Here is a 24283-nt window from a genome sequence, read left to right as displayed (position 1 = left end):
TACAAGCTCCTTTAGGGGGAGGGTGCTCCCTGTATTACTTTTGTCCCTTGCATTATTACTATCAATTCTATCACTGTACCTAGAAATATGAATTACAGGAATAAGTATTACCCAATTTAATTACAAATGCCAGAAATCATAGACTTTTGACATTTAACTAATTTGTATCAACAACAAGTATAGATTTTTTTTTTCTTTTTTCTTTTCTTTTCTTTCTTTCTTTTTTTTTTTTTTTTTTTGGTGGGCAGCAAAGCAAGATGTATTGAGCGATAGCAAAATAGTACAAAGTTCCACAGGAGGGAGGGGACCTGAGAGAGTTGCCCAACAATAAGTGTGGATTTTAAAACCTGGAATTAGTATGATTCACAACAGACAGCGTAAGAATTATTCAATGAAAAGATGATAGAAAAAAGAGAGCTGTATTTTAAAATCAAAACAATGTAAAAGTTTTAAAAAGTAAGAGAGAAGAGGATAGCCTAGAACTGGAAAAAAATCCAAGTTTTATCATAAATATAATCTAAAGAACTGGAGGGCTTCAAGTTCAACAGAAATGATATAAGAATGTTGCTTTAATTATATTATACCTCCTAATAAGTATCTGTCCAAAAATTAAGAATATTGATGGCTCTTCTTAGACACTAACAAACACAGCATTTTTTTTTTTTTTTTTTTTTGGTTTAGGTTTATTTTGGCCTCAAACTCCCAAAGAACTGAAGTTTTGTTTTTTTTTTTAGAACTGAAGTTTTTATATATTATATGGCTTTACAAAACATGCTGTCTTCCTTCATTCCAGATGCATGTTTGCCCTTTCCAATGCTGCTTAGAAGCCAGCAAGAAGAAGATTAGAATTCTTAGAAGCAAGAAGCAGATTTCATACTAGTAAAAGAAAACAAAGTCTTGAAGCATCTTTTATGTGGGATAAAGAGAAAAAGAGCATTTTATAACACGAAGCCTATGTTTTTGCATCACTGAATTAGGCATGCATGGAAACAGAAGTGGATCCAAAGAGGGTAAAGGGAGATCTTGAAAGGACTCAGAAGTGAAGACAAAGACATAATAAAAGCCAACAACCCAGAACAAAACACTGGCAAGAGGTCAGAGTTGAAAAGAATCAGTGAAGTCGTACCTGAGTTTGCTTCAATTTTAAGGTAAGTGACCATGTCATTTGTTGTCCAGACTGGGGCATGGAGGCTTTATTAGTAATCATGATTGGACCAATCACTAATTGGATGATGATGATGATGGTGGACCAATCACTAATTCAGATGGGACAACCAGGACTGTCCCAGGAAATTAGGACCTATGGCCACCCCATTGTAGAGGCTGTTGCTTCACTGAAAAAACCAGTACACCCTGGATGTGAGCATAGAGAGCTGGCGTGACTGAGCCCCTCCCAGGTGTGATCTGGGGCTGCTGCGATCTGGGACTATCTATGCTGGTGACCTTACAGTCTAGTTAGTATGGGCACCACCTGCCACGGTCTCCTAACATACCTCTGAAATTTGATAAAATCAGAACCAAAATAATACATGTGCATTTAGGTTTGATGATCTGCAAAGCAATGCAAAAAAGTGCTAAGAAGTCAAGACGAGGCTTCTTTCTTATGAAACTCATCATCTAGGTAGGGGGAAAGACCATGAGTAGAAAGTTAAATTGCTATGTAAGACCTCGACATCAGTTCAGCATAGCTATGGACGCAATGCCACCAGACGGTGCGTAATTAATTGACACATTGACTCTGAAGAAGTTAAGTGCTAAGAGGGTTCTTACCAGGGGGGTTCTGCAGTCAGGGGTGACAGAAGAGGCTTCATGCAGAAGCATTTTGTCCTGGGGCTTAAAGACCAGTTAGGATGGAGGCTGATGGCGAGGAGAAGGAGAGAGAAGTGGAGTATGAGACTAAGATCAGAGGTAGGAATGTGTGGGGCGCACCAAAGGACCCCTAGTCCACCAGCATGGAGGACTAGAGACAGATCTGGAAAGATATTTGGCTTTTAGAAAAAGTCTCCCAGAAAAGTTTTTTTACCTTCTTAGAAGCAGCAGCAGGAGCAGCAGAAACACCACCACCATGACCACTCTCATTTGTGAGGGACAGCGGGCTGTGTGTATACCCGGATGCCTCCTACCTTTTCCACCACACTGGTAACCTCCCAACCACTTCTGGCTGCCAGATTCTTGAGAGCCTCCACATTGGCATTACTCAGGGTTCCCTAAAATACAAATATTGTAAAAGCTGAGAGTTCAACCCACAGATATGGGATCAAAGAGTTTCTTTTTATTTTATTTTATTTATTTGTCACAGAGAGATAGCACAAGCAGGGGGAGCAGCAGGCAGAGGGAGGAGCAGACTTCCCTGCTGAGCAGGGAGTCCGATGCAAGACTTGATCCCAGGACCCTGGGATCATGACCTGAGCCAAAGGCTAACACTTAACCGACTGAGCCACCCAGGCATCAGGTGATCAAATAGCTTCTTCTTTGAAAATAGGAAATGTTAGAGCCAAAGTGGTAATGCTGAGCTTAGAACTAAGCTATAGGTAAGCTATAGGTAACATAATTTCTGTCTCCCAAATCTTAATTCAGAATTCAGACAAAATAACACGAGGCCTGCATGCTTTGCAAATTAGTGTCCATCACATCAATGAGTGTCCGCAGGAAAGACAACATTACCTTTCAATATGACTTGGAATCAACATGTTGTAAGGGCCTATTTAGCCAGAGCAATTCCATCCGGTTAAACAATGACTTTGTTGTTTATGCAGTAAAACTTAAACTGACCCTGCGCTCCCCCCACCCCAGGGAACTTACTTAAAAGCAAGTCTGGGAAACCAGTCCCAGGTAACAAAGCCCAAATACAAGGGTGGGTCAGGCCAGGTGGAGGTATCCAATCAGTGGGGGCCCATACTGTCTCCCTAGCTACTAAGGAGTATGGGCCCCGCCCTTTGGGTGCATTTTGGGCGCCAATTCTGACCAAGGTGAATGGCTAGTTCAAATATCTACTATAGTGTAAATTGTGATTTAGTTGGTCACTTATGTGTGACCTAGCATGACTGTGCAGCTTTCTCTGTGTTACAATCTCATTGGTCACCTGTGTGTGGCCAGGCCCAACCACATGGCCTTTGCCCTTAAAAGCTAGTCTGTAAGGCAGAGAGAAGTCGCCTCTTTGCAAGAGATGGCCCTGGCCGGTCCGTTTGATTTTCAATGCTTGGCGCAGTATAAAGCTTTGCTTGACCTCTTTGTATCAGTCTTGCTCCTTTGATTATGGACCTAACAATGTAATCAGTAAATTTGTATTTCCCTTTCTATTTTATGGTCAAAAACTTTAAAAATGCCCAATGGGGCGCCTGGGTGGCTCAGTGGGTTAAGCCTCTGCCTTCGGCTCAGGTCATGATCTCAGGGTCCTGGGATCGAGCCCCGCACTGGGCTCTTCTGCTCAGCGGCGAGCCTGCTTCCTCCTCTCTCTCTGCCTGCCTCTCTGCCTACTTGTGATCTCTGTCTATCAAATAAATAAATAAAATATTTTTTTAAAAAAACTATTAAAAAAAAACTTTAAAAATACCCAATACTTTGTTGTTGTATCATAAAAATGCAAGCTGGAAGGCATGTCATTCAGCACAAATCATTGAGAAGTCAGATCCCAGGGTCACGCTGCCTGAATGCATTCCAAGACAGAGCCTTCAGGGTCTGTGCTTTGGAAACTGCTTACTGATTGGTTTTGTTCCGTTTTGAAAGGACTGGTTGATATAATGCTCCTTTTCCTCTAACCTGTGCAGGCACAACCTGAATCAGTTAAACATGGGATCTGTCATTTTTATAATGATGCCATCTTCCATTTTATAATGACTTGATTCTTACACAAAGAGCTGCCAATAATAACACCGTTACCTGGTTGTTTATGTCCCAGTGTACAGAGAGTGACACCTCTTCTTTGTGGGAAATAACATATTTTCTGGAAAAAAAATGAAAATGTTAAGTAACATGTTATAATAATAATGTTTAATAATAAATAAGTTTTCTGGGGCACCTGGGTGGCTCAGTGGGTTAAGCCTCTGCCTTCAGCTCAGGTCATGATCTCGGGGTCCTGGGATCAAGCCCCGCATCGGGCTCTCTGCTCAGCAGGGAGCCTGCTTCCCCCCTTTCTCTCTCTCTCTGCCTGCCTCTGCCTACTTGTGATCTCTGTCTGTCAAATAAATAAAATCTTTAAAAATAAATAAATAAGTTTTCTTCCATGCATGCAGCACACAACAGTAACCGTGACACTTTCTTGGGCCTGTATCGGCAGTTTTATTTATTTATTTTTTTTTTATTTTTTAAAGATTTTATTTATTTATTTTGATAGACAGAGATCCAAGTAGGCAGAGAGGCAGGCAGAGAGAGGAAGGGAAGCAGGCTCCCTGCTGAGCAGAGAGCCCCATGTGGGGCTCGATCCCAGGACCCTGAGATCATGACCCGAGCTGAAGGCAGAGGCTTTAACCCCCTAAGCCACCCAGGCACCCCTGTATCAGCAGTTTTAAAAGCTGCTTTTAGTAGTGGAACAATCAGGAAGAACAATTTCCGTCACAGTTAGCCTCCAGCCAGGAAACATCAGACCTTCTCATTTGACATTATGTGGGAACACAGAGGAGCCCTTTGTTATATAATTTGTTAGATAAGAGATGATAGCATAAAATCCTTACATCCGCATCCTTACCTGCCGAGGCGAATTCTCTTGCGTGCAATAGCTCCACAATACCGTCTAAAATCTTCCTTTTATAAAAGACAAAGGAAAATCAATAAATTTCTAATATTTTAGTGCTGTAGTCCTTAAGTCTCTCTCTCCTAACTCCATTGAAAGGGCTAGCTGGGACACACACAGTCTCTGTGTGAACCGTCCTCATCACCCACAAAGGGCAGGGGCGCGGGTAAAAACACAATCTTGACAGCCCTGTTCTCTCCTTTTTTAAAGCGGTGGTTGTTTTCATTTCTGTTTCCCAAATGACACCTATGTCTCACTGCAGAGTTTGTAGAAAAGGTGAGAGTTGGCACCAAGGGGAAGGTAGAGTTCCACTGGGCGCGGGGCAGCAGAGAGAATCAGATGTAAAGCGGCAGGAGAAGACAGAAGTACCACCCAGAAGATGATACACTGCCCACAGCAGCCTGCGGCTGAGCAGAGGTGAGGTCTCCGGGGCCTCTGTCATTCCAACAAATGATCAGAGTGACTTGGGGAAGAAAAAGAAGAAGAAAGAAAAGAAAAAGTCCATTTTACTTTGTGATGTAGAAAAGAAAAAATATATATATCCAAAGAGGAATAGCCTTGAAAGGCGTTACTGGTGTGAGGGGATTCTGGGTGGAGCTCTGTACCCACCACTTCCCCCGCCCAGGAAGGGATCTGATTACAGAAACTCACGTGCTAATAACTGACCTCTGACATGGGTTTGATTCTGGGAAATGTGACCAGTTCTTCCTTATCATCGACAGCATTGTAAATGAGAAAAGCACTGTTGATGTGCCGGCCTTGGCCCTCAGACCACTCCTGACAGTCAAAGGCTTCCACACGCACTCCCACTTCCACACTGCAGAGGGCGACACAGGGCAGTGGGCAGAGAACCCGAGAGAGCCAGGCCTCCTCTGCCCGAGACCACCACCACTACTCTCTTCCAAGTGAGAAAAAGAATGACTGGCCTTGGGCTTTCTCTCTCCTCCATCGCAAATCTATGCAACTGTTAAAATCCTCTTCATCAGGCCGACGGATCTGATGTTGTAGCCCCTGGTAGCATTTCTGCTTTACTTTCCCACCATCAAGTGGGAAAAAGGCCGGTTAGGACTTTATACACATTCATGAATATATTTTGGTAAAGCGATGTGGTGGGGAGTTAACTAGACCACAGTCAAGTTTTCTCCCCTAGAAACAACTATTCTACATTAAAAAGCATCAGACACTAAAACTGGATAGGAAACACAGATACTCTTTTCCACACTTTAAAAGAAAGAATACCAAATTAAATATTTTCCTTGTGTATCAAGAATAATAAAAATAACTGGGAAGTGGTTTGGACTTCTTGGTGATAAGTAACAGGTCCATTATGAGTCAGCTGACTATGAAGTCACTGGGACTCTTTCGAGAGTGAAATGAAGAGTTAATAATGACAGGGACATACTAAGACCATACTGGGCCGGCTGGGAGTCACCCTTATTAAGAGACAAAAAACAACCCACCACAATTTATCAAGTACAAAGAGGCTCCAAGTAGCAAAGAGGGTGAAAATGAGTGTGTATAGATGTTGACAACTGAATGAAGTTTCAAAACAATTAGAAGGAACATGGTTAGTTTGCAGGAGTCCCTACACTCACCTCCAGATAGAAAGAAAAATAAAAATTATTCATGTGCAAGTTGTTCACAGCCACCTAAGAACATTAGACAGACTTTACCAGGTCTGAAATGTATTGTTGACAATGGCATTGAAAACAAGCCGATCTCCAACAGTAGATGGTCCCCGGAACTTAAACATGTCCACGGACTTCAAAAGGGGGTGTGCTCGACAGAGGCGGCTAAGGAAAGAAAGGCGAGAGACAGAGGAGACAGCGCTCACTCTCGAAGTAGTTTTATGAGCTGTTGATTTGCTTAACACATGCAATCGACGAATATCCAATGTGCTTTCTAAGTAAACGTCTCTTTTAACTCTCCTTTTTTTTTAAGATTTTATTTATTTATTTATTTGACAGAGATCACAAGTAGGCAGAGAGGCAGGCAGAGAGAGAGAGGAGGAAGCAGGCTCCCTGCGGAGCAGAGAGCCTGATGTGGGGCTCGATCCCAGGACCCCAGGACCATGACCTGAGCCGAAAGCAGAGGCTCTAACCCACTGAGCCACCCAGGTGCCCCTAATTTTTTTTTTAAATATTTTATTTATATATTCGACAGAGAGAGATCACAGTAGATGGAGAGGCAGGCAGAGAGAGAGAGAGAGAGAGGGAAGCAGGCTCCCTGCTGAGCAGGGAGCCCGATGTGGGACTCGATCCCAGGACCCTGGGATCATGACCTGAGCCGAAGGCAGCAGCTTAACCCACTGAGCCACCCAGGCACCCTCTTTTAACTCTTTTAAGAGTGAAATAAATGACTAGATGATGTACGTGGAGAGTGACTCCATACACAGCCTGCAAATATTTTGGGAAAGACCGTGTCCCCGAGCTGTGGGGTCTTCACCAAGGTGCTTTGTGCTTCTGCTCTTGTGATGACAGCCCTGCTTTTGTTGTCTTCCCTATAAAAGTTCCCCTGAAAAACAAGCCAGAGTCTTGGTTCTCATCTGAGGGTTCTGTTCATCTGGATAGCTTGTGATCACAATCACGGGAAGTTGTGACCCCCCAGGTTAGAGGAGGGCACGGGGAAGTAAATGCCGCTCGCACAGTTCACACGGGTTCCTTCGCTTCAGAGCTAATTGAATTTACTCATCTAGAAAAAGACTCCTTTTTTTTTTCCCTACAGGAAAATTACCTGGATTGCTACACAAAGCCCGAAGGGCTACCAGGTACACATTTTACAGTGTGTGTGTGTGTGTGTGTGTGTGTGTGTGTGTGTGTGTGTGTGTAATTTTGAAGTATTTATAAAGTATATTTGATCTCAGAGTTACTTTGATAATTTTCTACATTTTAGATTCCCACTGTAGTCATTCAGTTATTCAAAGGAATTGTGCCAACACAGAGTGAACATTCTGCCATCCTTAATTATACTGTAAGCCTTTACAATAGAACAGGCTCAAATACTTTATTGTCATTGAGAATGACAATCTCATTTTTAAAACGAGCTCTTTTATTTGTGCATAATTTATAAAAAGGATTTCTACAGGTTTCTAACTATTGTCACAATTATAGACATAGTCACAGTGAAATTCTTTTAACTTTGGGAAAATAAGATCTTCACAATCTTCAACAGTTACAAAAATTGTTGGTAGGACAGGTCCTGTTCAAATGCATTTTCAGAATACACAATGTTCCTTAAAGCTGCTCAGTTGCCTACATGGTTCCATTAAAGAATAAAATGCCTTTTGGGACACCTGGATGGCTCAGTCAGTTAAATGTCTGCCTGAGGCTCAGGTCATGATCCCAGGGTCCTGGGACCAAGCCCTCTATCAGGCTTCTGGCTCAGCTGGGGAGTCTGCTTCTCTCTTTCCCTCTCCCTCTGCCCCTCCTCTTGCTTGTGCTTGCTCTCCCTCTCTCTGTCAAATAAATAAATAAGTAAAATCTTTAAAAAAAAAGAGAGAGAGAGAGAATAAAATGCCTTTTTTTGAAACTGAAGAGTACATAAAAGTTTTCTTCCAAATTTCTCTTTCTCATTTTATTTTTCAGTTAATCCTCTGGCCATAATGATTGTAACCAGGGATGTCAGAGGTCAACCCTATTTGTAAACTGCCTTTAGAAAAGTTTGCAACCTGACTATTTTTAAATGTAAAGGCTGTCCTCTCTTTCTGTTCTGCATCGGCTGTGCCATAACTACAGCAAGTTTCAGGATTATGTGACCAATATCTACAATTCAGAATAAAGTATCAGAACAGTCACTTCATTTTTATTTTTGAACCAAGGACAGAAACATTCACCTTCAAACAAAAGGACAGATTAATCGTAGGGTAAATGGGTAAATGACTTACTTTTTCTCTTTGATAAAAGGCAACACTCTTCTCTCCCTGTCTCCTTGACTATCTCCATAACCAGGACTCAGACCCTTTCTAATCTCTTCCCACTGGAACCCAACCTCATACGCCAAAGGTCAAAACCAAGAACCTTGCAGAAATAGTAGCCACGGTCTCCATCCATGCCATAATTTGGCCACCAAACGTATTTCCATGATGGTTTGCGTGGGGCGGGAGGACAAGTTCAATGCTCTGAACAGATGTGCCACTCGTGGGAACCACTCCTTCCTCTTCGTCACAGATGGGGCCTGAAAGGTAGATGTAACACGCATGCTGGTGGAGTGAACCGCACACCCTGGGACCATGGCTGTTCCTTCCTAGCAGCACACTGAACCCGGGGGATTGTTAGAAAAATTAAAATTATTCCCAAAGACTTAAATCTCCTGAGGAAATAAATGGGTTTCGTTCTACAGAGTGGCTTTCTCCTGACTGGTGGGTACTTAAAGGGAACTGGATAAGAAAACGGATCAGAAAGGCCCGTTTAGGGATTGTATGCCAAGCTATGTTTCCAGTTCACAGGAATTTTGATTAAAAGAATAGTCACATTTAAACTTCAAGTTGTTTGGAGTGGAGGAGAGGTGGGGAGAGGCAGAAAATCTGGGGCTTGATGGAGACGTTATTATCTTGATTGCGGTGATAGTTTTATGGGGTACACATGTCTCAAAACTTATACCAAGCTGTACACTTCAAATACAAGCACATGAATTTATGGTATGTCATGATAATTATTATTCATAATTATTTATTAAATTATTTATAATAATTATCATTTGTGGTACATCGATTATACCTCCCTAAGGTTGTTAAAATGAAAGGAATCAGAGCTATAAAGGGCCACCAACGCTGAGAATCCGGAATAGTTTACTCCAGTATAAACTTCAGAATGGGAAGTGGCCTCCTGAAGTTGCTGTTTTGCAATGAATGCAGTCACAAACAGAAAAGACACAATGAGTACTTCCCGGTCCTTCTGCTTCCTTTGAATTGTATCTGCTCCGTTTACTGACAAATTGGTTTTTACGCTCAACAATGGAGAAATCATTCACTCTGGCTGCAAAGTAGTAAAATGTATTCAATTATGCTTCCTGTGTCATCTAGTGACTCATCAGCGAGGCTTAAATCGGAGGTGCCATTGCTGAGGAGGATGGGGGAGGATTTACAAATCAGGGGTGCCATCCTAGTTGTGCTGCAGAAGGAGAGCTGGGCTGGCAGCCCAAGGGCACAGACTGGCCAGCTGTTGGGAACTGGGAATGGGGCCATTCTCGGCACAGCCACAGATAACTGAGAAGCCTGACTACAATGATGAGCTACATTTTCTCATGAAATTTTTAGATTTATACTTAATTGATCGTCTTTTCATTTTCCCCCCTTCATTCCACTGACCATTTCAGTCATCTACTTATAAATATGTCAGAAAGATCCTATAACATCCTAGTATAAAGGCCCAAATCCTTCTGATGAGGGAACAGAAGGCAAGCTGAGGACAAAGCAGAAGCTGACATCACGCAACCGTCCCCTCCACCTCCCTACCCCCCACCCCCCAAACTCCTTCAACCCCCTAAGCCCCTACTCCCCCCCCCCCCCCACCATGGGATATATGTGGCATTCCTTAGGCACTCCTGGCTGTCTGAAAGGAAAAACAAGTAGTCAACTTGTAGAGATCACAATCCTGCAAGACCTGAGTCCACCTCAGTTTACAAATGTCCTAGTGATTTACCAGGAAGAGGCTTTTGTATCAACAGCCTAACTTCCAAAGACCCATAACTCCAGTTCCTGAAGCCCTAACATCATCTTCCCCTCCATAAAATTGAGGGAGGCTGAGACAGAGGGAAATGCAAATCAAGTTAAATTTCTTCTAAAACTAAAGCTCATTGATAAGGATGTGTGATAGCAGGAATGTGACATTCCTCCAGGAAGCTCTCAACTGTCTTACTCTTACTGCCTTACTAAAAGAAAAAACAACCTTAACCTGTCAATGACAAGGCCTTGGGCATCCTGTAGGTCCTCTTTAGCATAAGAAAGTTCTTTCAAACCTCCTTTTTCCTTACCTCCCCAACCCCATAGTATATAACTAACAACCCAGGGACAGTAGCTCTTTCTGCAGAAGGGTCCCATCCCCGTGCTTTAATAAACCACCATTTTGCACCAAAGATGTCTCAAGAATTCTTTCTTGGTCATTGGCTCTGGACCTCACCCCACCCAACCTCACTTACTTTCTAAAACTTCATCACATCCCTTGGCCCTAAACCCTTCCTTTCTCCTCTGGCCTAGGCCTACAACTCCATCCCCAGTGAGCTCCATGGCCACTCCTACCACCTTACCCCCCTCATATTCTCTTTCAATCTCTCTCTTTGCTTCAGCCATGAGACCTTTTTTCAGTCCTATAACTAAGTACTGTCTTCAACACCAGGGCATTTGCATATGCTGTTCCATCTGTCAGCTGCAATTCCCCTGGCCAAGACCACCTTCTTCCCTTTACCTCCTATTCTCTTATAGGGGAACAAATTTTGCCATCCCAATATGTACCTCTTCAGGCTCATTGTTTTTAGGAAACTACAGATACAAGAGAAGCTCTGAAAACCCAGTAGAAGTTAGTGGGTGGTAAGAGACATTTAGGTGTATAAGAAAAATCTCCATTTGTAAGCATGTTTCCCTTGCTGTACCAGAAAATGGCTTATATCTGTGTAATAACCTTATTCTTGTTTCCTGTGCTTTTCTTGGTAGCCTCCCATAACTGACCCACCACCCACAATATCATCTTTTGTCTTTGGCTGAAGGTAGTATTTTGGCTGATGGCTTCAGCCTTTTCAGTGAGTTACTGTTTTTCTGGGTCTCTCCCACGTATCTATGGAATTTAACTTTTGTTTGATTTTCTCCTATTAATCTGTCTCATGACCATTTAATTCTTATACCAGCTAGAAGTAGTTTATAGGGTAGAGGAAAATTTTTCCTCCTCAGTACTCTGTTGGCCAATCCCAGGCATCTTTTCTTCAAGAAAGCCTTCCCAGACCTAACAGCTAATTCTCACTGTTAGGACCCTCACACGTATCCTCTTTTTTCACAGTTATAGTGGTTTTTGTTTTGTTTTTTTAAGATTTATTTATTTATTTGACAGACAGAGATCACAAGGAGGCAGAGAGGCCAGGAGAGAGAGAGGAAGAGAAGCAGGCTGCCCGCTGAGCAGAGAGCCCATGCGGGGCTCAATCCCATGACCCTGGGATCATGACCTGAGCCGAAGACAGAGGCTTAACCCACTGAGCCATCCAGGCGCCCCTCACAGTTACAGTTTTATGTTTATTTGTGTGATCTTTGACTGTCTGACCCACTAGATCCTAAGCTCTTTTGTTCAGGAACTGATTTTCTTTTTAAATTCTAATAATTTCTGAATATGGGCATTTGGTAAATATTTATTAGATGAATGTGCTGATTTATTCCACATTCATAGTTCTTGCTTTCAACAGAAACTTCTTAGGTGACAAAATGATTGTACTGATTTACATTTCTGTATGTTATTTTTTAGCGTTCCCACTGCTCCACATTTTCACTTAGACAATACTGTAGTTGGCTCAAGTTCTTCTAATTTTGTGGGTGTGAAATATCTAGTGTTGGTTATAATTTGCATTTCCCTGATTAAGGAGATCCAACATATTTTCACATGTATATTAAACTTTGTTACCTCTGAATGAAATGTCTGTATCATTTGCTTCAAATGTTACTTCTCTCTTTTTCTTTTTATTCTTTCTCTAGCTTTGATCAGATGCATGTTAGACTTCTTATTCCTTTCTCTATGTCTCCAAATCTTTCATACATTTCTCATTTCTTTGCCAATCCATCTGCATTCTGGTAACTCCCTCAGATCTGTCTTCCAGTTACTATCTTAATTGCAGTTTATCCATTCACTGAGTTTTATATTTAAATTATCATATATTTTTATTATATATAATTATATATTTTTGTTATTATTATATATATTTTTGCATAGAAATTCTCTGTTTCTTTGTCAAACCTTATAGGTAATTTTTTATTCCTGATTAATACATTTGATTCTCTTTTATTTTTTAAAATACATTAACATTCTTACTTAGTATTCTTTATATGATAAATGCAGTTAATTATAGTCTTTCTGGGCTTCCTTCTATTGTCTAATCCTTCTCTGGATTTTGGTGACACATTTTATGATGTTTGTCTAGGAGTTCATATTCCTTGGACCTATGTGTGTGGGGATTCCTGAGAGCTGGGCTTAAAGTCCAGGGGTTTGCATTTACGGTTGTGGATCAGCTGGGGGAACTATATAACATGGTGCCACTTCCCACTTCCCACTAAATTTGACATGGGTCTGTTTTAGTCCAAACAAGTCAAGTGAATTCTGAAACCAAGTCTACATGAGAATGTGCTTGTGATTGAATTCTCAAAGGGAATCAGTTTTTTCGCGGGTGGTGGGGGGGTGTTGTTCTGTATATTTTTCCCATTCTACCTAGGGCTATTGCTGAGATAGGAAAAAATCCCTACAAGAGCTCTCTGTGAATTGGGATTTTTCCACTTGATTCACCAAAAATATCATTTTTTTAGGTTTGCAGCTATATATAAGGTTTTCTGATCCAATCTTCCATGTGACATGGGCTGCTGGCTTTGTGTCTTGATTCTTTGCAGGCCCACTGACACACAAGTTCTAGGTCTTCTAGCACCAACAGAGTCCTGAACAAATGCCAGCTCTTCTATCTCCTCACATTGCTGCATTTGTGTTTTCTAATAGTTTCTGGACTTCAAGGATTTCTCTTATTTTTCTACCTGCTGAGATGTGCTTGCAAACATGTTTGTAAATATTTTTTCCAGAAACTGAAGCTTGTTCTAGATACAAGTCCACCATCTTGCTGTCATCAGGACTGGGCTGATTCCCGAAGTGGTCTTCAAAAGGTACATGAAACCTTCAATCCCTTTCAGCTTCTTTCTTTCTCTTTTTTTGCTATTACTGACTTTGTCAGATGATGTCCTATTATTATCTCAAACTAGTATTGATTGAGTTTTTTTATGTCAGTATCTCTTACTTTTTTGTTCAGGATAAGTATAAACAATCTCTAAAATACAATGTTAAATGACAAAAAGAAAGGTTCATAGCTGTTTGAATACTGCGCTCCAAGTAAGGGCAAGTGTGTGTGTGTGTGTGTGTGTGTGTGTGTGTGTGTGTGTGTTTGTCTTTGAGATAGGAACTGGCGAACTGGGAGATACTGATGGTAGGAAGTCTTAACCTTTTAACCGAATGCCCTCTTTTACCTTTTGAACTTTTCACCCTGTGCATGTGTACTACCTATGTTTAAATTATTTAAAATAATTATAAAATTGAAACTGAGTAGGCCTTATATTATGAGAGACTAAAGACTAAATATAAGGCGAATCCTTCTTTCCTAAGGGATAACCTTAAAGAAAAAGCGACTCAATTCTTAGGAAGATGTCCACGGCATCCACGGGGATATACAGAGGTAGGTACTAGGGCAGGTCATGTGTGCATAAGCACCAGCAATGACGTGTATGGAGAAATAGATGGAGTACAGGTGACTCTGGTGCTGAATGAAGCCTGTTTGCAGGAAATTGCCAATCAATGGAGAATTATGACTCTGCCAGGCTTAGAGACCAAATCAGGCTCACAGCTCTGGCTGTGTACTCAGGTGAAGTATGGTAAACAGACTTCACCCTTTCTCCAGGCTTCCAAATTAGAGCATACTTGTCCAGAGGTCAATTTCAATACTTGGACTTTGGATGTTCATTAAGAACTGTGTCATCATTCTGCTTGGACAACTTTTGCCTTCATTGTACAATTTTGGGTCAGGAACTTTGACCTGAATTGAGGGTATTCCAGTTTTCCTTCTCATAACCAGAAAGGATCAACACAGGATAATGCTCATAAAAATTAGATTTCTTGCTAAAAAATAATTAAAATGCTCCAAATACAAAGTCTTTTCCTACAAGCCAAGCTTCCAAGCAATGACCCAGGGGTATAAGAGCACATTCCAAATAAGTCCTGCTTTTACATAATCTAATCTCATTTGTTTCCCTTTTCTTCTGAAAGTATATGATTCTGACTCAAATTTCTTTCTAACAATATGCATTTCAACCACATAAAATCTTGAAAGAGATTCTAACTAATTGCGGTATTACTATCAATGTAGAGCCCTGGGTTTTCTAAAACCATGGTTCAATAACAAAGATGATCTAGCTATCTTCCTTTAGAAGGTGTTGTCCAGTTCAGAACAAACTCCATCCAGATACAGCAGGTAGCATGTAGACAAACCATGCCTACATGGCAACTTAAAGTTCCAGGGTCCGGCTCCGACACTAAGAGAAATTGCTTTTAGGTTCTACGCTACCTCAATGACATGAAAGCTAGTAAATTTTCTAAAAAGACCAAATCAATGAAGTTAGTTTCAAAGCTGCTTTGTGCAAAGGAATGTAGAATAACCCATTTTAGGGTAGATCAGAGGAAACACGATAAAAACAGACTTCTTAAAATCTCTCATCTAAACTGAACCAGACCTCTAGGGTGATCTGCCCAGCTTCCTAATAAACTGAAACTGAAATCGATTACAATCATTTTACCTCTATATATGAATGGCTGTAGCATGTGAGAATGACTTCTGTATTCACAGTTCAGTGGAGAGTTTTTATTCCTAACTTTCTGGAACAAAGTTCACCTCTCAAATGGCCCTGTGCTCCAAGTTTCACTCTTGGTCCCCCAACCTCGTGCCACTGTGAGCCTTCCCTAGATGACTGTAGGTACTATTTCATCTGAATGACCATATGTCCGCTGTTGTGTCTCAAACTAAATCTCCCCACCCTGATTTTGTCCCTTTGGTTGTTCCACAGGCACGTCAGACTAAACTCAACTCATCATCCATGTCTTCAAAACTGCCCCTCCCCTCCCCCTCATATGCATTAGCTCAGTTCATGATACCACCATTGGCTGACCAGGTGGTCAGACCAGAAACCTGAGAGTTACCCTGAACAGCTTCTTCTTCCTCACCCAACTCCCCACATGAGTATCCCTACTCTGCTTTGTTATCCCTTGCATATTTTTGTCCTTTCCCTCTCCCCTTTCTACTGTCATTGCCTAGAATAGCCGCTCCTCACCCCTTGCCTGGTCTCCTTCCCTCTAGTCTCCCCTCCTCTAGGCAGAGTGACCATATTCATTGCCAGCCTAATCACGCGACCCTGCCCAGATCTTCATCGGCTTCCCTCAAGGAGAGAAGAAACGTCAAGCTGCTTTGCCTGGCCTAACAGAGCCTCGGTGACATAGTCCTACCTTTTCATGTCCTGCCTCCTTCCACCTTGAATTTTCTCTCTGGTATGCCTTTGCTTTCATGGTTCAGCCATTTCATTACTTTAGCAAAATGCATTTTAAGTATAGTTTGGTGCCGATACCATCTTTACAAAAGGATGGACTCTTCTCAGCAGGGTAATTTAATGATGACGTCTTCATTTCTTTAAAAAGTTATCTTGGGGGGCACCTGGGTGGCTCAGTGGGTTAAAGCCTTTGCCTTTGGCTCAGGTCATGATCCCAGGGTCTTGGGATCGAGCCCCGCATTAGGCTCTCTGCTCAGCAGGGAGCCTGCTTCTCCTCATCTCTCTCTGCCTGCCTCTCTGCCTACTTGTGATCTCTGTCTGTCAAACAAATAAATAAATCTTAAAAAAAAAAAAAAAAAGTTATCTTGGTAATAGGCATTGTCTTTTTAAAGGTCTGCAAGAATAGACACCTTTGGAAAACTTTTCTTCCAAACCAGAGGTCACCTGTGAGGTGGTCCCAGGACCATGATGGTGTCATGCAGGGCAGAATGCAGGGCAGACGCCCCTGCCTCTGCCGTTCCTCTCTCCTCTGGCGTCTGTGTGTCCTCTTCTTCCTTCCTCTCTTTCAATATTCTCACCCTGATACTTTCTCATCTCCTTTCCTTCCTCCTCCTCTTCTTTTTTTTTCTTTTTAAACAGATTTATCCCATTCCTATTTTATTATTGTATTTAAATTCAATTATCCAACACATAATGCATCATTAGTTTTTGATGTAATGTTCAATGATTCATTATTTGTGGTTAACACCCAGTGCTCATCGCATCGCGTGCCCTCCCTAAGGCCCATCGCCCAGTTACCCCCTCCCCACCCACCTCGCTTTCCACAACCCTCAGTTTATTTCCCAGAGTCAAGAGTCTCTCATGGTTTGTCTCTCTCTTTCTGATTTCTTCCCATTCAGTTTTCCCTCCCTGTCCCTGTGATCCTCTGTGCAATTCCTTATATTCCACATATGATAATTATCTTTTTCTGGTGGACTTATTTCACTTAGCATAATCCCCTCCAGTTCCATTAATGTCGATGTAAATGGTTAAGTATTCAGCTTTTCCTTCCTCTTCTACAGGGATCTGCTTTCGGAGCTTGGGGAAAATGGATCTTCTGTGAACTTCCTGGCCCCTCTGGCAGTGGTGAGCGGAGCGACTGGAGCTGGACCACTCCACTTCCAACCTCACCGCTTTGCTCTCCCCAGTAGGTCATCTCTCCTGGGGCTGCGGGAGATAGGGTCAGAAGAAAAGGAAGGGCAGGGGAGAAAAAAGGCAGCCCTCTTTTCCTTGCCATTCTGGCCCCACAAAGCCACAGAGAGCCTGAGAGACCACAGCCGGAGAACTAAGATACTCTGGCTCATCAAACCTAGGGTTACCAGGGAAGAGCCAGGAAACAGGAATAGAAACTTAGCGCCTCTGTTCATTGCAAGAATAGAATCAGAGTGCTTCCTGCGACCCTTAGCAAGGGTCTTCATGGCTCCGTTTCCGTTTTCTCCTTTGTTGATATTATAACCAGCTCATCTGAAGTAATGAATGAGAGACTGCTTAGTAAACTGTGAAGCACCAGAAGGATAGAGTGTGTTGTCATTCCTTCACTGGTTGATCACTACTGAACACATTCTTACCAATAAGGACTGCCTGGTCCCTGTCACCCTTCTTTCCTGTCTCTTCCTCTGGAGAACCCCCATTTAGAGAGGTCTTCGATGTCGGTGGTTACATATTGGCCAGGCCCTTCCTTCTCCGGCCACTGAGTTTGTTGGGGTAAGATACCAAGCATCGCCAGGGCCGAATTGTAATAATAAGGTGAAAAGAAGTGTGTTCGAAGAAAGGACCCTTTACTTGTCACAGTCATATAATTAAAGTTCCTGTAATTAAGGTCAGGAACCTATAAGATTTACTGTAAACCTGTAAGGTTTACTGACCTTCAAACTTGCTATTTTCCTTCATCAAGTTCTTAAAGGTATCTTCATGATGTAATCGAACTTTCCTTCTCTCAGAAGCCAGATTATGTTCCATGTGATCTTGCTCAGTTAGAAGTGTGACTGGTTTTAAATCAATCTCGAAAAAGAAAAACATGTCTCTTTCATTACCTTGTTAAGTCATCAGAGGACAACATGAGTTTTGTAAAACAAATGATATGTTACATTGTTTTCTAACTCAAAGTAAATAGAGCATTTCTGGGTATTTTTACACATATTATTTGACTAAATTTATTTCTTACAATATTTTTAAACTAAAAAAGTCATTATAGGCTTAATTATTTCTACACACAATAAGATATGTGCTTTAAAGAGTTTTCTAAATATTATTTTTCCCTGATTTTTAAAATTTTCTAAAGAGCTACAAAATAAAAAAAGTTCTTCAAATTAATGAATGAGGTGGGGGACTTTGAGGTGATTGAATTCCTACCAAGAAATGTTTTCTGCTCCTTGCAAAATTAAGATCTCAAAGGGAGGGAATAAACACGTTCTAGAGAAAGCTCTTGAGTACTAAGAGCTAGTTCTAATTTGGAAATTTCATCACATGGTGAAAGCATTATCTAATAAGCAAACTATAAGAATCAAAAGGTCAGAACAAAGCTTTAACTGACCTCCAGAAACCTAAAAATCTGATGCAACACAACCAAGGGCTCAAGCTCTCCCATAAATACATGTCTGTTGACCTATATGCATAGGGAAGTCACCTTGAGGCTGGATGGGGATAATTCTGTGCTCATTTCCAGGACACCTGAAGGCTGGTACTGACCCTTCACCAAGAAGGCGAAGCAGCCAGTGATTTATAATATGCTGCTTTCAAGTCTAAAACTCCCGTAGACTGCCTTGTCTAATTTGTTTAGGGATATACAGATGTGATAACTTATACTGGCTTAACTCCATAGCCTTGTTTTAGTTGTATGACCAGTGGGGTAAAAAAGTCTACCTAGTGAACTTGTGTCTTGGCTCTCCAATCTATAGATGGAGCCTATTTTGTATAACTGGAAAGGACTCTGAGAGTGAAAAACTGAGAGCTTCTCCCCAAAGGTCAGGAACAAGACAAGGATGTCTATCTTCACCACTTTTATTCAACATAAAAGTGGAATCTGGAAAGTCCTAGCCACAACAATTATACAACAAAAGGGAAAAGGGGGCATTTGAATTGGTAAGGAAGAAGTAAAATTTTCACTATCTGAAGATGACATGATATAGAAAAAGAAATGATAAATAAATTCACTTAAGTCACAGGATACAAAATCAATGTACAGAAATCTGTTCCACTTCTATACACTAATAATGAAGCATCAGAGAATGAAATTAAGAAAATAGCCCTATTACAAATACACCAAAAACAGTATCTATGAATAAACCTGACCAAAGACATGAAAGACCTGTACTCTGAAAACTGTAAAATACTGATAAAAGAAATTCAAGACAATGCAAAGAAATGCTCATGGGTTGGAAGAACAAGTATTGCTAAAATGTCTATAACATTCAAAACAATCTACATATTTAATGTAATTCTTATCAAAATGACAACAGCATATTTTATAGAGCTAAAACAAACAATCCTAAGATTTGTGTGGAACCACAAAAGACCTCGAATATCCAAAGCAATCTTGAAAAAGAAAAACAAGGGGTCTGGCCTTGACTCAGGTCATGATCCTGGGGTCTTGGGATAGAGCCCCAAGTCCGCTCCCTGCTTAGCAGGGAGCCTGCTTCTCCCTCTCCCTTTGTCCCTGCTTGTGTTCCCTCCCTAGCTGGATCTCTGCCAAATAAATAAATAAAATTTAAAAAGAAATAAGAAAAACAAAACTGGAAGTATCACAGATCTGGATGGCAAGTCATATTACAAAGTGTTAGTAATTAAAACAGTATGGTACTGGCATAAAAACAGACACATAGATGAATGGAACGGAACAGTAAACCAAGATATAGACCCACAATTACATGGTCAATTAATTTTTGTCACAGGAGGAATAAATAAACTATAAGAAAAAGACAGTCTCTTCAACAAAGTGCTGGGAAAATTGGACCATCACATGTAAAAAATGAAATTGGACCCCTTTCTTTCACCATACAAAAAAATAAACTCAAAATGGATTAAAGACCTAAATGTGAGACCTGAAACCATAAAAATCCTTAAGGAAAGCACAAGCAGTAATTTCTCTGACATTGGCCATAGCAACATTTTTCTAGATATGTCTCCTGAGGCAAGGAAGTTAAAAAAAAAAAAACTATTAGGAGAAAAACAAAATGAAAAGTTTCTGCAGAGCAACAAAAATAATTGTCAAAACTAAAAGACAACCTACTTAATGGTAGGAGATATTTGCAAATGCCATATCTGATACAGGTTTAGTATCCAAAATATAAGAAATGATACAACTCAACACCCAAAACCCAAACAATCCAATTTAAAAATGGGCAGAAAACATGAACAGATGTTTCTTCGAAGAAGACATAGAGATGGCCAACAGACATGTGAAAAGATGCTCAATATCACTAACTATGGAAATACGAATCAAAACCATAACGAGATACCACCTCACACCTGTCAGAACGGCTAAAACCAACACCATAAGAAACAACAGGTGCTGGCGAGGTTATGGAGAAAGGGGACCCCTACTACACTGCTGGTAGGAATGCAAACTGGTACAGTCACTCTGGAAGACAGTGTGGAGGTTCCTTAGAAAGTTAAATAGGGAACTATTCCATGGTCCAATAATAGCACTATGAGGTATTTACCCCAAAAAGTACAAAAAGACTAATTCAGAGGGATACAGACATACATTCACACATAGCCAAACTATGGAAACAGTCTCGGTGCCCACTGAGAGAGGAATGGATAAAGAAGATGTGGATGTGGTATATACACATACAATGGAATATTACTTGGCCATAAAGAATGCTCTCTTGTCATTGGCAACTACAGGCACAGGGCAGAGAGTATAATGCTAAGCAAAACAAATCAGAGAAAGACAAATATCATAGGATCTCACTCATATGTGGAATTTAAGAAACAAAACAAATGAGAAAGCAAAAAAGAGAGACAAACCAAGAAACACTCTTAAATATGGAGAACAGACTGATGGTCACCAGAGAGGAGGTGGGTGGGGGGGATGGGTGAAATAGGGGATGGGGATTAAAAAGAGCCTGTATCATGATGAAAATATAAATAGTTAAAAAAAAAAAAAAAAAAAGGAAATGGACCCTGAGAACTATGCCTGGAAACCTTGAACTTCTCTGCTGTTTATGCTTTCTTTCTCCTGCTATCCTATTTCTATTTTTTTTTAAGATTTTATTTATTTATTTGACAGACAGAGATCACAAGCAGGCAGAGAGGCAGGCAGAGAGAGAGGAGGAAGCAGGCTCCCTGCCGAGCAGAGATCCTGATGTGAGCCTTGATCCCAGGACCCTGGGATCATGACCTGAGCTGAAAGCAGAGGCTTTAACCTGCTGAGCCATCTAGGCGCCCCCTCTCCTGCTATCTTATTTCTTTTAGTTTTAGTGAAGCCCTGCATAAGCATCCGCTATGGAGTTTTGTGAGTCCTTCAGTGATCCAGACTGGGCAACTGACCAACTAAGCCTCATCACGATCTCATCCTGGAATAAACTCACTTTGAACAATGATGCAGCTTGGCCTGCTGTTTTAGACAGAACCACTGATTTTTCATGGCTTTCTTCGTGATGTGCCACTGAACAAGAATGGTACTAGCTGGAAAGTTTGGGAAAGGTGCTTTGCAATAAAGGTTACCTGAGCCAACCTACTGTGGCAGCACCGCAAGGCATCGACCTTCCAGAACCACTTTCAGAAAACAGTTCTTCAGGCTCAGCAGAGACTAGACTGAAGTGAGACTATTGTATTCTCAGTCCATGAGTCCCTGAGGTCAGAATGAGAACAAGGAACAGGATGGAGAGGCAGGATCTTTTCTGTCACTTGCACTCACCCCCATATCCTCTCTTTCTCAAGGGTTTGGAGATTTTGGGAAGACAGGATGGTTTGCAAGACCTCTCTCAATGTCCTAGATTTGAATGAACATAGGATACCTGGGGATGCTTTGTCAAAGTTCAGATCCCGAGTTCCTGCACTCGTGATTCTCATTCAGTAGAGCTGAGACACAGCCCAGAAAGCTGCATTTTAAATAATAGCTGATATGAATTTCAGTTTGAAAAAGAATGTCCTTGGGCACCGTGACTATGGCTTGTGGTGTATCTCATATGGGACAGGGAGTGGGAGATGTGTCCTGGGGCACAAAAGTCTGCAGGGACATCTACCACCCAGGCATAGGGCAGATTAACTCACACCCATCCATCTCTTTGCCTGCTGGCCCAGGTGAGGAGTAGCTTGGGAGTGAGTGCTGCTTTGCTGGGAACACAGAAAACATGGCTTTGTCCCAGCTCTAGAGTAGGAGAGTCTGAGGAAGAACGCTTTTGTAGAGTGAGAAGACCTCCTTGTCCCTTCGAAGTAGAACTAGGAGAAACTTGCCCACCTCTGGAGTGGTCCTTGCATTGAAAGATTTAAATTCCAAATTGGATGATTGCATTTAAAATTGCTTAGACTAAATGTGCATCCTCTCCCAGATACCCTGATCCCAAAAAGGAAAGCCAAGAAACCATAATGAGTAAATTCCCAGGAGTCTACAGACAAGCTACTCTTGGCCAATGGCCAGGCAAGCCCCCAGGGCACACGTATCAGAACAACATATTTATTCGAAGGCCGTTTTTATTCCATACTTCCTGAAGCTTCGTTCAGCCTTTTTGACATTCTTCCTTCAGGAAGAAACAGACAATTGGACCACAACACGCAACGGCTTACTACATCACTCTTGCTTTTAAGAAAAATTATTTTAACTCAATTTTGAGTTATGTAACCACAAAAGAAAAGAACAAAACCAGTGAACACTATTTTTGAGAAATGACAGACCCTTCAGATCATTTAAAACAGTATTTTTTTCCTTTTTTACCGACTGGCTATATCTATCTCCCTTTATCTAAAGTCCGTTAATACTCTATTACCACACAGAATTATTTTACAGAAATAGGGGTGGATGACAAATCTTGGGAAAGCATATGTCACAGTAAGAAGAAAGGTCTTTTTGTCCATAATAATTCTGATGCAACCGTTAACATGTCCCTGAGTAACAAGCTAGACATTCCTTCACAGAGAAAATTTACCTTTTCTTCTCCAACTGGTTTGGCTACAAAGGTAGAGAAAGCCACACTGACAAGTTTCTCAATACCAGTCAACATGTCCTGGACTACGACCTTGATGCTGATCTAAAACGAAAAGAAAAATAAATCAGTAAACGTCCAGCCATCCAGATAACACAAAAGATTGCAGCAATCAAGATTCCGTGATGTAATTCATCATTCTTTTGTTTTTGAATAAAATCAGCATTTTAATTTATTTTTAAGCAACACTGTTCACTCAGTGATGTTCCATAAAATTAAAAAATAACCTTTTTTCTGATTATAGAAAAATACGTATTTACCATGGAGACTTTGGTAAACATAAAAATAGATAAAAATGGAATCTCATTATCCAGAGCAAATATTATTAGCAATCCCACCACCCAGACTAATAATTACTGATGTTTAGGTGAATTTTCTTCCAGTTTTATGTATATGTATATAAAGACACACATAAAGTCACATACTGCATTCATAGTTTCATACTGTAATTTTAAAAACCGGCATTATCTGACAAGCATTTTCTAATCCCTTTGTTACTGAATATGCTTTTGAAAACAAGATACTCATGAACACCTTGTAGACTGTTGGAGAGATGGGCCACAACTTTTTAAAATCTTTAGTCTTTCGGTTTCATAACCAAGTCAACGTGGACAAAATGGTATCGTGTTATCTGTAGCTTTTTCCTGTGGAAACTTTAGCTTGTGTCCGAGAATAAAAGGAAGAGGACAGAGGAAAAGGAGCTGTTATCCGTGTTTGGGTTAAATACAAAGAAGAGCACTAGCCCTCAGGAGAGAAGCCAAGCCCAGTGGCTACCGTGGGGCAAACGTCAGAGCTCACAGCTGAGAAAGCGCCATCCTAACTGGTGCTGAGAGAGCTGGTTTTTTTGTTTTTTGTTTTTTAAGATTATTTATTTATTTGACAGACAGAGATCACAAGTAGGCAGAGAGGCAGGCAGAGAGAGAGGAGGAAGCAGGCTCCCTGCCGAGCAGAGAGCCCAATGTGGGGCTCGATCCCAAGACCCTGGGATCATGACCTGAGCCGAAGGCAGAGGCCTTAACCCACTGAGCCACCCAGGAACCCTGAGAGAGCTGGTTTTTAACACAAACATTTCTCTTCTGATTTCAAGTGTTTTGTGTCCTGTTCATATGG

The 24283-nt window shown here is 41.2% G+C and overlaps 2 protein-coding genes across 4 annotated transcripts in view; one reads left to right on the top strand and one right to left on the bottom strand.

Annotated features, from left to right (window-relative positions):
* The window catches only part of ZCCHC9 (zinc finger CCHC-type containing 9), a 36056-nt gene extending 19920 nt beyond the window's left edge, over positions 1-16136 (top strand). Inside the window, exons 7-11 of one of the 2 annotated variants that reach the window (XR_004283657.1) lie at positions 978-1148; positions 4992-5146; positions 7454-7496; positions 13485-13565; positions 14059-16136. Coding sequence is in view for 1 of the 2 variants with exons in the window: in XM_032334854.1 (XP_032190745.1) it covers positions 978-1014 (37 nt within the window). In the remaining variant the exon portion in view is untranslated. Of the gene's footprint in view, positions 1-977; positions 2136-4991; positions 5147-7453; positions 7497-13484; positions 13566-14058 lie in introns of those variants that run through there. The other variant, XM_032334854.1, reaches the window with a different exon arrangement.
* The window catches only part of ACOT12 (acyl-CoA thioesterase 12), a 48373-nt gene that overhangs the window by 8791 nt on the left and 15299 nt on the right, over positions 1-24283 (bottom strand). For both annotated transcript variants that reach the window (XM_032334843.1, XM_032334845.1), the window contains exons 4-11: positions 23117-23218; positions 17891-18026; positions 8746-8902; positions 6403-6522; positions 5396-5546; positions 4685-4740; positions 3880-3943; positions 2124-2207 (exon numbers count right to left, since the gene is read on the bottom strand). In XM_032334843.1, coding sequence (XP_032190734.1) covers positions 2124-2207; positions 3880-3943; positions 4685-4740; positions 5396-5546; positions 6403-6522; positions 8746-8902; positions 17891-18026; positions 23117-23218 — 870 coding nt within the window. The remainder of the gene's footprint in view (positions 1-2123; positions 2208-3879; positions 3944-4684; positions 4741-5395; positions 5547-6402; positions 6523-8745; positions 8903-17890; positions 18027-23116; positions 23219-24283) is intronic.

Source organism: Mustela erminea, chromosome 3 (genome assembly GCF_009829155.1).
Source record: "Mustela erminea isolate mMusErm1 chromosome 3, mMusErm1.Pri, whole genome shotgun sequence".
NCBI classification, from domain to species: Eukaryota; Metazoa; Chordata; class Mammalia; order Carnivora; family Mustelidae; genus Mustela; species Mustela erminea.
The sequence above is the reverse complement of the archived record's forward strand: the minus strand, read 5'-3'. Positions and strand labels throughout refer to the sequence as shown.